This window comes from Equus asinus, chromosome 24 (assembly GCF_041296235.1).
Source record: "Equus asinus isolate D_3611 breed Donkey chromosome 24, EquAss-T2T_v2, whole genome shotgun sequence".
In the NCBI taxonomy this organism is placed as follows: domain Eukaryota; kingdom Metazoa; phylum Chordata; class Mammalia; order Perissodactyla; family Equidae; genus Equus; species Equus asinus.
In genome coordinates this window covers 27375996-27389236 of record NC_091813.1, presented here as the reverse complement: position 1 = coordinate 27389236, position 13241 = coordinate 27375996, and the positions used below count along the sequence as shown (strand labels likewise).

Below are 13241 nucleotides of genomic sequence, written 5' to 3'. Positions count from 1 at the left end.
ATAGTTAGAGCTCATCTTTCTCTCCTTTTGTTGGGGAGATTGTTTCTTCTCTTGATTTGATTTTTAAAAGAACTGTTCCCTTAATATGTAGATTAGTGTTAATATTCTTTGAAATGCCATATAAATTTATTTCATTATATTAGCTTACCTAGAAAATGAGAAATCTGAGTGAGAAGTTGACTTTAAGTGGTTAATAGCGAGCTAATATTTTGTTATAAACTATGCTTTACTTGCCACTAGATGGACCCATTCTCATAATGAACTGAGGAAAACTGAAAAACACGTTATTTTTTTTTTTTTTAATATTGAAGACATATCAGACTAAGCTTGTAGAATACTTAAGTAATGGAATTTTTTTTTACATCAAATACATAATCTTCCAAACTTTTCTGTAGATTTGTTTTGATGAAAGTTTTTGTAAGTTAACCCTTATCTTACTTTAAAAATCCAGTCATCTGTTAGTGTTTTGAAGTATAACATAACAATAAAACTAAAACTGCATGTATTTGCATAACAAAGGGTATTAAAAGAGCAATGGTAGTTTCTTAAGTTATATATCATCACATGACTTACTTACTTATTTGGCAATTATTCTTACATTTCCTAGTCATAAGAATATTTAGTTAATCTTTCTAGAGTAAAGATTAGATGCAAAAACAGTAGTGGTTTAGATGAGAAACATATCTGAAGTTAGAATATTTGTTGCTGAAATTGGTCTGAAATATGAAGTAGGAAATTTACATGTTGGGTTAAGATACACGTTGAATAAAAAGTCTGTTTACAGCTGACATCTTTGTGTAACTTTTTTGAGGCCCCCTTTCTTTTTTTCAATTTTTCTTTTTTTCCTTTTTCTCCCCAAAGTCCCCCAGTACATAGTTGTATATTTTACTTGTGGATCCTTCTAGTTGTGGCATGTGAGATGCTGCCTCAGCATGGCCTGACGAGTGGTGCCATGTCTGTGCCCAGGATCTGAACCGGTGTAACCCTGGGCTGCTGCAGTGGAGCGTGGGAACTTAACCACTTGGCCACGGGGTCAGGCCCTGAGGCCCCCTTTCTTACAAAACAATGGAGATGATAGAATTTACAGATTCATGATTATAGCCATTTATTTTTAAGGGATGTCTTTTTCTGTTGAAGGCTGATCTCTTCCCTTCAGAAACTTCACTTCCATTACATCCTTGTTCTTTGTTATTGTCAAGCTCTGATTTAACCAGGTCCATCTCAGCCTGTAAACATATCTGAGCCTCTCATTTTAAACGATACCACCCCCCCAAGAAACCTCCACACACCTTTCTTTCTGTTTTGTATTTCCCCTTCCCCTTTCCAGCTGACTTTCTGAAAGATCAATTCTTGAATCCATTTATTCCTGTTCACTTCATTGCAATCTGGAGTCCTCCCTCTGGACTCTTAATCAAATAGTGGCTTTCAGTTCTAATCATCATGTGACATTTAAACAATTGAGCACTCACCCTGAAACTTCCTCTTTTCTAGGTGAATCTGACCCCATGACAGTTCATTCTTAACCTTTGTTTATGGTCCTCCTCCTCATTTATTCTTGAAAGTTTGTTTTCCTCAGATTTCTTCCTTAATTTTCTTCTCTTATTTTACATACCCATTCTCAGAGATCTTATCCACACCGCAGACCCCTTCCATGGCTGACTATACTGATTATTCTTGAATCGACAACTCCAATCAGACCTCTCTGTGAAGCTTCTTACGGTTATTTCCAAATACTTGTAAGTCCCGTAACGGCTTTAAACGTATCCACTATACTCATTGCTTTGCACGTAAGGCTGATGTAAACTCCTGTACTTCCTAACCTAGTAAATGGTACCACTGCCCAATTAGTCACCCAAGTCAGAAACAAAGACTCTGTTTACATCCTTTCTCTCAATACCGACAGTCATTCGCCCCTCAGATTGCAGATTCTACCTGAAATATTTCTTGAGTCTGCCTTTCCTGGCTATCCCCGTCATCATGACCCTTGTTACTCAGATCCGGATCTCACAAATAAATTACTGAGATGGCTTCCTTACTGGTTTTCTTGCTTTCATTGTTCCTCCCTCTTTATCTTCTGTTGAGCTGCCACTGGAGTGGATTTTCTAAAACCTGATAATTTTGTTGCCATGCTTAAAATTCTTGAATCTGTCTCCATTGTCTTTATAATCTCTTTAGTATAGTGCACATGGTTTCTTCAGGATTCTGACCCTTTTACTGTCTCCACCTGCTTTTGGCGTTACTTTCTTGTACCTCATACTCTAGCCTCTCTGATTCATTTATCGTTTTCTGCGTGTGCTGTTTTGATTCATATATTTCTGTTTGCACAAATTGCTCCTATTGTCTGCTGTTCTTTTGTATTCTTGTTTATTGAGCGTTGTTCATTGACTAAGGTTTTTATTCTAAATATTAATGAGCATTTTACTTACTATGAATGTAGAAATGGGTGGTTTGGCTCAATTGGTAGTAGCTAAGATACTGTTTTTCAAAGGTTTTTTTAAGTAGCAAAAACCCTTTTTGGAAAGAAATCTTTATTACAGAAATGAGCTGGAAACGATATTTTATTGGTATACTTTTTAAAATGTATCAAATTTATGACATTTTCGATAAAGTTAATTGCTGAAAACAAGGCCATATTGATGAACATTAATATTTAAAATATGTTATTAATGCTGCTTGCAGACTTGTACCAGTATCTCACTTTAACATCTAGTTTTTTTAAGAAAACACATTATTGTGGTATAATTTATATATAATAAATTGCATTCATTTAAAGATTATAATTTGGTGCGTTTTGACAGATGTAGACACTCATGAAGTCGCAGTCAAATTCAGAACATTTGCGTCTTATACCCCTTTGTGTCCATCTTCTCTTCAACCCGTAGTTGTAGATTAGACGATCACTTTCAACTTTCTGTCACTATAGATTAGTTTGCATTTTCTAGAATTTTTTTAATTGAAATATCATTGTGTAAATTTAAGGTGCACAACAGGTTAATTTGATACATTTACACATTGTAATATGATTGCCACTGTAGTGATAATTAACACATTCTATCATGTTACATAGCTATCCTTTCTTTTTAGCGGTTGGAATAATTAAGTTCTAGTTTCTTAGCAAGTTTGATTATAATACAGTGTTGTTGTCTGTAGTTACTATACTGTACATTAGATCCCTAGGTCTTATTTACTACTACTCATTGCAAGTTGGTGTACCCTTAAAACATCTGACCTATCCCTTACTCCCTGTCCCCTTGTAAGCACCATTTTACTATGTTTTTACAAGTTTGGCTTTTTTAGATTCTGTATATAAATGATAGCATAGAGTACTTGTCTTTCACTGTCTGGCTTATCTCACTTAGCATAATGTGGTCAAGGTCCATCTGTGTTGTTGCAAATGGCAGGATGTCCTTTCTCATGGCTGAGTAATATTTCATTTTGTGTGTGTCTGTGTGTGTCTGTCTGCGTGCGTGCGAATATGCACACACATATATGTCACATCTTCTTTATCCATTCATTGGTGGGCACTTAGGTTGTTTCTGTATCTTGGCTGTTGTGAATAATGCTGCAGTAAACATGGGAGTGCATTTATTTCTTAGATATCCTGTTTTCATTTCCTTTGGGTATATACTGAGAAGTGGAATTGCTGGATCATATGGTAGATCTATTTTTCACTTTCTGAGGAATCTCCATAATGTTTTTCATGGTGGTTGAACCAATTTACATTCACACAAGCAGCATACAAGAGTTCCCTTTGTTCCACATCCTTGCCAACATTTATCTCTTGTCATCTTGACGATTGCCATTCTGATAGCTGTGGGGTGATATCTCATTGTGGTTTTGATTTGCATTTCCCTGATGATTAGTGATGCTGAGCTTCTTTTCATATACTTGTTGGCTGTTTGGATGTCTTTGGAAAAATGTCTCTTCAGATCCTCTGCCCCTTTTTTAATCAGATTGGTTGTTTTTTTTTATTCAGTTGTATGAGTTCTTTATATATTTTGGATATTAGCGACTTATCTGATATATGGTTTGCAAGAATTTTCTCCCATTCTGTAGGTTGTCTTTTCATTTTTTAAATTGTTTCTTTTGCTGGGCAGAAGCTTTTAAGTTTGATATAGTCCCATTTGTTGATTTTTGCTTTGGTTGTTTGTGCTTTTGGTGTCATATCCAAAAAATTGTTGCTAAGACCAGTGTCAAGTAGCTTCTTCTCTATGTTTTTTTGTAGGAGTTTTATGGTATTGGGTCATATGTGTAAGTCTTGGATCCATTTCGAGTTAATTTTTTGAGTGGTGTAGGATCCAGTTTCATTGTTCTGCATGTGTTTATTCCAGTTTTCCCAGCACCATTTGTTGAAGAGACTGTCCATTCCCCATTGAGTATTCTTGGCTCCCTTGTCGAATATTAGTTGACTGTATATGAGTGGGTTTAATTCTGGGCTCTCTCTTTGGTTCCATTAGCCTATGTGTCTATTATTATGCCAGTACCATACCATTTTTATTGCCATAGCTTTGTAGTGTAGCTTGAAATCAGGAAGTGTGATACCTCCAGCTTTGTTTCTTTTCCTCAAGGTTGCTTTGGCTATTTGGGATCTTTTTTTTTTCCCATACAAATTTTTGCATTTTCTAGAATTTTATGTAATTGAAATTATATATATGTACTTTTTTGTTTTCTGGCTTCTTTCGCACAGCATAAGGGTTTTGAAGTCAAACTTGTTGCATCTATCAGTGATTTGTTCCTTTTTATGGCTGAATAGTGTTCATTGCATGGATATACCACATATTGTTTATCCCTTCACCTGATGATTAACATTGGGGATGTTTGCAGTTTTTGCCCATTATGGATAAAGTTGCTGAGCACTTTTGTCTTTTTGTTGCAGTGGACATTCGTCTTTATGTATAAGTCTTTGATGCACTTATATTTCTATTTTCCTTGGATAAATAACTAGGATTAGAATGTCTGGGTCATTGGATACAGGTGTATGTTTAACCTTTAAGAAACTGCCAAACTGTTTTCCAATTGACTGTGCCATTTTACATTTCCACCAGCATGTATGAGGGTTCCAGTTTCTCTACATCCTCACCTACATTTTGTATGGCCAGTCTTTTGGATCTTAGTTATTCTAATTAGTGTGTAGTGGGATCACATTGTGGTTTTAATTTGCATTTTCGTGATAATTAGTGATGTTCACCATCTTTTCATGAGCATATGTTCTTTTGTAGTGTTGATTCAAATCTTTTACCTAGTTTTTTAAAAATTGGGTTGTTTGTCTTATTGAGTTGTAAGAATTCCTTATATATTCTGGATACAAGTCCTTTGTCAGATATATGTATTGTGAATATTTTCTCTGGGTGGTGTTTTTCTTTTCTTAGTGGCATCTTTCAAAAAGCAAACATTTACTATTTTGAAGTAGTCCAATTTATCAGTAGTTCCTTTTATTTCATGTTTTATCTAAGAAATCCTTTCCTACACTAAAGTTGCAGAGATTTTCTTTTGTATTTTCTTGTAGAAGTTTTATAATTCTAACTTTTAGTTTATTTCTGTATTTGATTTTGGTTGCATTCTATCAGGATGTCTTATATACACAGGGAAGAGTAGTTTGTAAAAGGTAGCATTAAAAAGAAAGATACAATCTTAAATGTCAGGGTATCCTTCCATTAAGCAGAGATAAAAGGAAAAGCTTCATTTTAAGATTCATAGAGTGTGAGTTAACCTGGCAGTGATGTTGTTGTGTTAGTAATGTCCGCCAAGCTGTTTTTATTACTTTATCAAAGTAGTTGAAATGATGTAAAAATGCAGTCATTTTTGGAATTTATGAAGCTCATTTGCATCTTTTCAGAATATAGAGGTAGGACCACACTGATCTTGAATTTGTGCTGAAAAAAGGTTTAAAAAAAGTAAATTTTTTTTTCTCAGCAGGTTTTTCTTCTAAAAGTTTATTTTGAGAAATTGTAAGCTAATGTCAAGATACAGTAGGTTGGTTTCTAGAGAACTTTAAAGTAGTTTTATTTTTATTGTACTGTATATCCATCAGTTAGGCTATTATTTTCTATATCTACTAGATATAGAAAATAGGACACATAAGTGTCCTGTGTGTGTGTGTGTGTGTGTGTGTGTGTATGTATGTGTGTGTCTCCTTTAGAGCTGTGTGTTTGTTGAAAATACCTCCTTAAGATGTTTGGAATCTTTTTGTTTTAGGAGAAATCTTTGGATCTTTAGAGACAATTTGTAACCAATAAATCAATATAAATTACATTTAAACTTCTAGCTAGTGCTATAAATTACGTTCTAAGCAACTTAAACTGACAAGTTATTAATAGTTATGAGAGGGCCAAGTGTTTTAAATGTAGTTATTTTATAAAGTGATTGAAATGTTTTGATTGCAGGTTGGAATTTTAAAGTAAAATGTGACCTCTAAAGTGATTTATTAATTTTAAACCAAAGCTACTTTATTTTCTAGGTGTTCATTGTACCCATGGTTTCAATCGCACTGGTTTCCTCATATGTGCCTTTTTGGTGGAGAAAATGGATTGGAGGTATTTGTTTCTTGTTATAATGGAAGAAGACGTATTTAGTAATTGATAAAGCATTTTATTAATTTTTTTAGTTTTAGCATTTTATATTGCCAAATTTTTGGTGAAGTCATGATTAATATAATTAGAAGTGGTTTTCATTTAAGATTTGGTTAATTTTTAGAGTATCATTCATTACCTGATGTTTTGTACTAGGTAGCCCTTTGGTTGAGTGCTATGGATCCCATGTACTATGTATTTTCCAGACTTTTCACGTCTTACAGAATTATCAGAGATAAGTTCTCCCAGTATTTCGTGTTTGTCTTCACCTTTGGAAGTTACTGTTGTTTTTGTTGTTGTTTTCATTTTTAGTAGTACTTGTTTTATAGCTGTTGAGTACTATGAAAAACCTATAATGCTATGAGGAGGAGGTATTTTTGGAACAGAATTACTCTGTTTAAACCAATCAACATGTCTTTATTGGGCACCCATTGTTTGTGAAGTACCTTTTTAGATCCTGAGAGTTGAGAACCTTAGTTACCTGAAATTCTTGAGAGAATGGGATATTACTAACTGATTTCCTCATTTGCTGACGGAGGGTCATTATCTTTCTTTACAAAGCCTTTCATACAGTAGGTCCTTTTCTGAATATAATCAGCTGAAGTCCACATCCGATTGTATATTTCCTGTTCACATGTCCTCAGTGTTTCTCTACTGCATGCACCTCTTGCTCTGCCTTTCTGGCCTTTCATTGCTCTACACAATGACCCCAGATTCCTATGTCACACTCACCCTGTGCTTAGCCTCTCTCTGATGAGCTATGCTCTTATTGCCTGGTCTTTTGAAAACTCCTAAAAAACCAGCATGCTTTTACTTTTATTCATATAGCTATTCACATTTCTTTAACTGGTGTTTTTCCCTTAGAGTCAGACCTCAACCTTTAAGGCTTTATTTAAATTCTTCTTCACAGACTCTACCCAGGTCTTTTCTGTTCATTCATTGCAATTTACCTCTAGAGTTTAGGAATTATCAATGTGCCTTGTATTAAAGCTGTTCCAGAATGAATTTGTCCCTTAGTAGATGGACTGCTTTCAGAGTGGGGACTGTGATTTGTCCATTTTATAAACCTTTATTATACTTTGTTTGGTGCCTTAAATATAATGTGAGTTTTGATAGATCTGCATAAATGGAGAGTAGTGAGGAAATTGCGTGGTGTTTGTTTCCATAGTATTGAAGCAGCAGTTGCTACTTTCGCTCAAGCCAGACCACCAGGAATTTATAAGGGTGATTATTTGAAAGAACTTTTTCGTCGCTATGGTGATATAGAGGAAGCACCACCCCCACCTCTATTGCCAGATTGGTGTTTTGAGGATGATGAAGATGAAGATGAGGATGAGGATGGAAAAAAGGAATCAGAACCCGGGTCAAGTGCCTCCTTTGGCAAAAGGAGAAAAGAGCGGTTAAAACTGGTAATGTTTAAAATATTATTATAGTCTTTACCTTTTTCTTCTGCAGGCTTATTGAGATTTATAAAAATGGAATATTGACTATGTTTGCTTAGCTAGATTTGCAAGGTTATTTCATTCTGGCTATTTCTAAAGATTCTTGATAGCCATGCGTGTTTGCCTTTTCTACAAGAAAAGTTTCAGTTATGTAAATTCATCCTGTTTTGGTTTCTTAGTTAAAGCAAAGGACTGTTAGATTGAGAATTTACTATTTCTTTGCAAAATACTTTGAAATTCCAGCTAAATATCTAGTGAAAATTTTTACTAATGCTTTTCAAAATTGTAATATAGTTAAAATAACTCTACGTATAAATTCAGCTCCTTTCCGTGGGTGGTATTTTCATATTTTCTGTAAAGTTGAACTCAGAAGACTCTTACTTCTATGGCCAACTCCCATTAATCTAGAAATAAAAGGCCTAACAAAAAACATTAGGAGTTATCCCCTTTTCTTGGGGGGATAGGAGAGAGGTTGAGAAGAAAAGTACTGCTTGTACTTAAACATACACGAGTATATGGTGTAGGCCAAAGGGGAAAGTTAGGGAAGATGTGGAGATAATTAAGTGTTAATGAAGATAATAATTGAGGTGTGTGGGATATCATGGTTGAGTAGTAAACACCAGAGCTCATTTATTAGTAGGCAGTGATTTACAGGCAAGGAAGAAAATGCCTTGTTTTATATAAATCATATAATACAGTTATTTTGGGCATTTAAAACAAAGCCTTGTTTGAGAAACATCATTTTAATGTATATTTACACATTTCAAATTTCAAGACTCTAAGGCCACTGAAAAGTATAAATTGCTTTGAAACACAGAAATAATTTAAAAAAATAACATTTTTCTTTTAGTCTAACTCATTATTTCCTGGATTTAGATATCTGAAATTACTGCAATCGTATACCTAGAAAAATAAGAATCATGTTCTAAAGAAAGTCTAATATCATAACGTATAAACATGTACCCTCTTATGATGCCATTTTTCTTTTTTCTGAGGAAGATTGCCCTGAGCTAACATCTGTGCCAATCTTCCTCTATTTTGTATGTAGGTCACTGCTTTAGCATGGCCGCCCATGAGTGGTGTAGGTCTGCGGGCCGCAGAAGCAGAGCGTGCCGAAATTAACCACTCGACCATGGGCTGGCTCCTTATGATACCGTTTTTGTAAGGAATTCAACTATACTTTTTAAGAGTAACATCAATCATGAGGATGTGCTTAATTTTTTTTGAATTACGATATAGTATTTGAATGTGTGAAAGAGTTTAAAACAAATAGTTACTATTTTGCAAAATGGGGTAAAGTTTGCAGGGTTCTTTTGCCACCAGAAGGGGTCTTAAAAATGACGTTTATTTTATAATGTCAAGTTCCATTAAATCTCTGTAAGTTGCAAATGAGCTCCAGCAGCATTAAGAGAAAAATAGCCAAGATGGGCATGTTTCTTTAGGGAAAGTAAATGACATTTAAAATAAAATCTCAGGGGCTGGCCCAGTGGTATAGTGGTTAAGTTTGTGTGCTCTGCTTTGGTGGCTCAGGATTCGCAGATTTGGATCCCAGATGCGGGTCTACACACTGGTCATCAAACCATGCTGTGGCAGCGTCCTACATACAAAATAGGGGAAGATTGGCACAGATGTTAGCTCAGTGACAATCTTCCTCAAGCAAAAAGAGGAAGATTGGTATCAGATATTAGCTCAGGGCCAATCTTCCTCACCAAAAAGAAAAAGAAAAACAAAAACTCAAACTTCATTTCTGCTGTTTTGTTTTGTCAGTTACTAAGAGGAGTGTTTTAAAAATTCCCCACTATGACCATAGATTTACCTGTTTCACCTTGTTGTTCTGTCAGGTTTTGCTTTATATATTTTGAGGTGATATTATTTGGTTTATGCAAATATGTGTAAAAGATTATTTTATCTTCACAATGTCTTAACTTTTAGCATTGTAAAATGTCAGATGTTAGCATGATTGCACATGTGTTCTTTTGGATTTTGTTTGTATGGAATATCTGTTTTCTATCCTTTTACTTTCAACCTTTACCCTGTATTTCAGGTAGTCTCTTATAAGCGTCAGGTTGTTGGGTTTTGTTTATCCAGTCAACAGTTTTTGCCTTATTGGAGTATTTAGTCCATGTACATTTATTTTACGGATTTAATTAGATTTAAACTTATTGTCCTGCTATTTTTTTGGTTTGTCCCACTGTGGTATGTTCCTTTTTATCTTGTTTCTTACCTTCTTTGTGCTGAATTGTTTTTATTATTCTATTGCTGCAACCATTGCTTATTACGCATTCCTTTACTGTTCCTTTAGTGGTTACCCAAGGTTTCCATATACATCTATTACTTTTAAAAGTCTGGTATATATTAGTACTTTTGCCTCTTTTTAGACAATGCAAGAATCTTAGAACCTCTGATTCCAGTTATCACTTCCTGCCCTTTTGGTATTGTGTATTTTAATTCTCTATATATTTTAAACCCCATAAGACATCATCATCATATTGCTATTATTTTATACAGTTAATATTCATTAGATATACCCACATATTTATCCTTTCTGGTACTCTTCTTCATTCTTTTATGTATTTTTATGGTTCCACTTGGACAGTTTTCCTTCTAACTGAAGAGCTCTCTTTAGTATTTTCCTTAATCTGGGTCTGCTGTGACACATTCTCTCAGTATTTATGTGAAAATGTCTTTGCCATCATTTTGAACTATATTTGTTCTGGGTATAGAATTCTGGGTTGACACTTTGAAGATGTCATTTCATTGTGCATTTCTATGGAGAAGTTGCTTCTTTGAAGGTAATTTCTTTTTGTTTTTTATTTTCAACAGTTTTACTATGATGTTTCTACTTGTGTTTTTTTTTGTATTTATCCTGCTTCCTGTTTATAGTGATTCTTGAACCTATAGTTGAATTTTTTTATTATTAGTTTTAGACACTTCTTGGACATTATCTCTTCAAATATTGCTTCAGATTCATTCTCTCTTCTCCTTCTGAGAGTTACCCCATAGCCTTTTAAAAAAATTTTTCTCTTATATTCTTTTCTGTATTTCCCATCCTTTTGTTTAATTTTTCAGTCTCGATATTTTCTTCTGACCAACCTTCCAGTTCACTAATTCCCTCTTTAGCTTTGTCTAAACTGCTGTTAAATTCATCCATTGAGTGCTTAATTTCAGTTTAGTTTCATTTCTGGAATTTCCATTTGAGTTTTAAAGTAATTTTCAGTTCTTTACTAGAATTCTTCATCTTGTCATTTAGGTTTTTGAATTGATTAATTCCAGTTATTTTAAAGCTTATGTCAGATAACTCTACCATGTGGATCTCCTCTGGATCTTTTGTTAGTGTTTCTTCTCATGTCCTTTTGATTTCTAGTCCATTATACCAGGGTGTTACTTTTGCTAGGCATTATGTATGAAAAATTTTGGAAATAATTTGAGACTGTCTATCCTGTTATCTTCCTTCATAGATTTACTTTTGTGCTTACATAGGATTAGGAGTAGAATGTCTCAACTCAGTCAAGGATTGAACTGTTTAGAAGCTAGGCTTTAGTTTTGGGAGGCTGGTCTGGTTTTGGTTCACCCTAATTCCTAGAGTATAGCCCTTTGTGGATCCTAACTAAAAGCCTGGAAAATTAAACAGGACCCCTCCTCCTTGGTGACCTGGAACTCAAGTTTTTGTTTCTCATTCCTGTGTTATTGTTGAAACCTGTGTTTATCTTCTTAGCCTCTCAGCTGCCATTTTTGAAGCAGTGCCTGTAGAGGAAAATCCTAGAGGAGAAGAGCTTTGCCAGATGTCTAGCTCACCTCTCTGGTCTTCCCTTCTTTCTCAGTTCTTGGTCCTTAAAGTCCATACTGCCTTTCTAATTCTCCAATGTCTTCAAATAGGTGCTTTTAACATTTTGTCTAGCTTTTTTTCATGGCTGCACAATTGCTCTAAATAAACTAGTCTGCCATTGCCAAAAGCAGAAAGTTTCCCTTCTCCGTTTTTGGAGAAAGCAGTAAGGTTTGATATCTAACTGACAATGAGATGGTGATTTTCAAGAATATTTTTGCTTGTACTTCCAAAGGCAGAGTTATAAAAAAATTTCTAAAACCTTATGAAGCATTTTGGTAGTGTTTTCCTTTTTTAAAATCATAATTAGTAAATACTAAAATTGTTAAATATTTTTTATTTATAAAAGTAATATACTTACATTAAAGAAAGTTTGAAAACTAGAGAAACAAGTTATAATCCTTCAGCTTTCACCCTACCACTGGCATTTTTGTCATTTTAGAGTTTTCCCCATTTACTTATCTGTCTGTCTATCTGTTTAATTTAAAATTGTACACAAATGACATAAAGATCACTTTTCCATGTAAAATAAAAATACAAAGAATCTAGAAGTATGGTGAGTAAAAAGTGAAGGTATCTCTTCACTCCCACTCCAACTGCTCTCTACTTTTTGGTTATTCTAGAATTAATTTTTCTGTGTATTTGCATATGTATATTCAGTTTTGGCCTTACAACCCGCCCCCCAACATAAATGCATTTTTCTGCAGCTTTTTTTTTTTCAAGTTGGATATCTTTTGTTAGTATATATATAACTACTTCATTATTTTTAGCTAACACCAGAAGAAACAGTTTATAAAAAGCAAACAGAACATTTCTTTAGAGTATGAGAGAGGATATTAATCCATAAAATAATGGCAGACTATTGTGAAAAAGAACCAGTTAGAGACCTTGGAAATGATAATAGTAAAAAAACGCAACTCAGTAGATGGGTTGGATAGCAGAGTGAAGTTTGCTGTAGAGGAAATTATCAAGCTGGAAGATCCAGCTAAGAAATTCTTCCCAGATGCAGCACAAAGGACAAAGAAATAGGAAAAGTGCTTGATAGTTGTGTAGTGACTTACGTGAATGATTTAACAGTATCATATGTCACAGAGGGGACAAATACAGTAAGGATAGAAAGTGTTCATCTGAGGATTATTTTCTGTGGAGCAGTAGGGCCAGGTCAGACTAGTCATTTTAAGAAGTTAATGGACATGAGATAATGGAGACAGAGTTGTGTTAGGGGTCCTCAGTACCACCTTCACTTTTGGAGATTTGCTGGAAGGACTTAGTGTATAGTTGTACTCACAGGTAAGATTTATTACTGTGGTGTACTAAGGATATACAGCTAGCTCATAAGGGGAGAAGACAAATGGAGTCTGGAGGAGTCCATATGCAGGCTTCTTTATGCTCTCTCCTTCCCATGAG

The 13241-nt window shown here is 34.5% G+C and overlaps 1 protein-coding gene across 1 annotated transcript in view; it reads left to right on the top strand.

Annotated features, from left to right (window-relative positions):
* Positions 1-13241, top strand: part of RNGTT (RNA guanylyltransferase and 5'-phosphatase) — a 281137-nt gene that overhangs the window by 21267 nt on the left and 246629 nt on the right. The window contains exons 5-6 of the mRNA XM_044757216.2: positions 6458-6533; positions 7738-7978. Coding sequence (XP_044613151.1) covers positions 6458-6533; positions 7738-7978 — 317 coding nt within the window. The remainder of the gene's footprint in view (positions 1-6457; positions 6534-7737; positions 7979-13241) is intronic.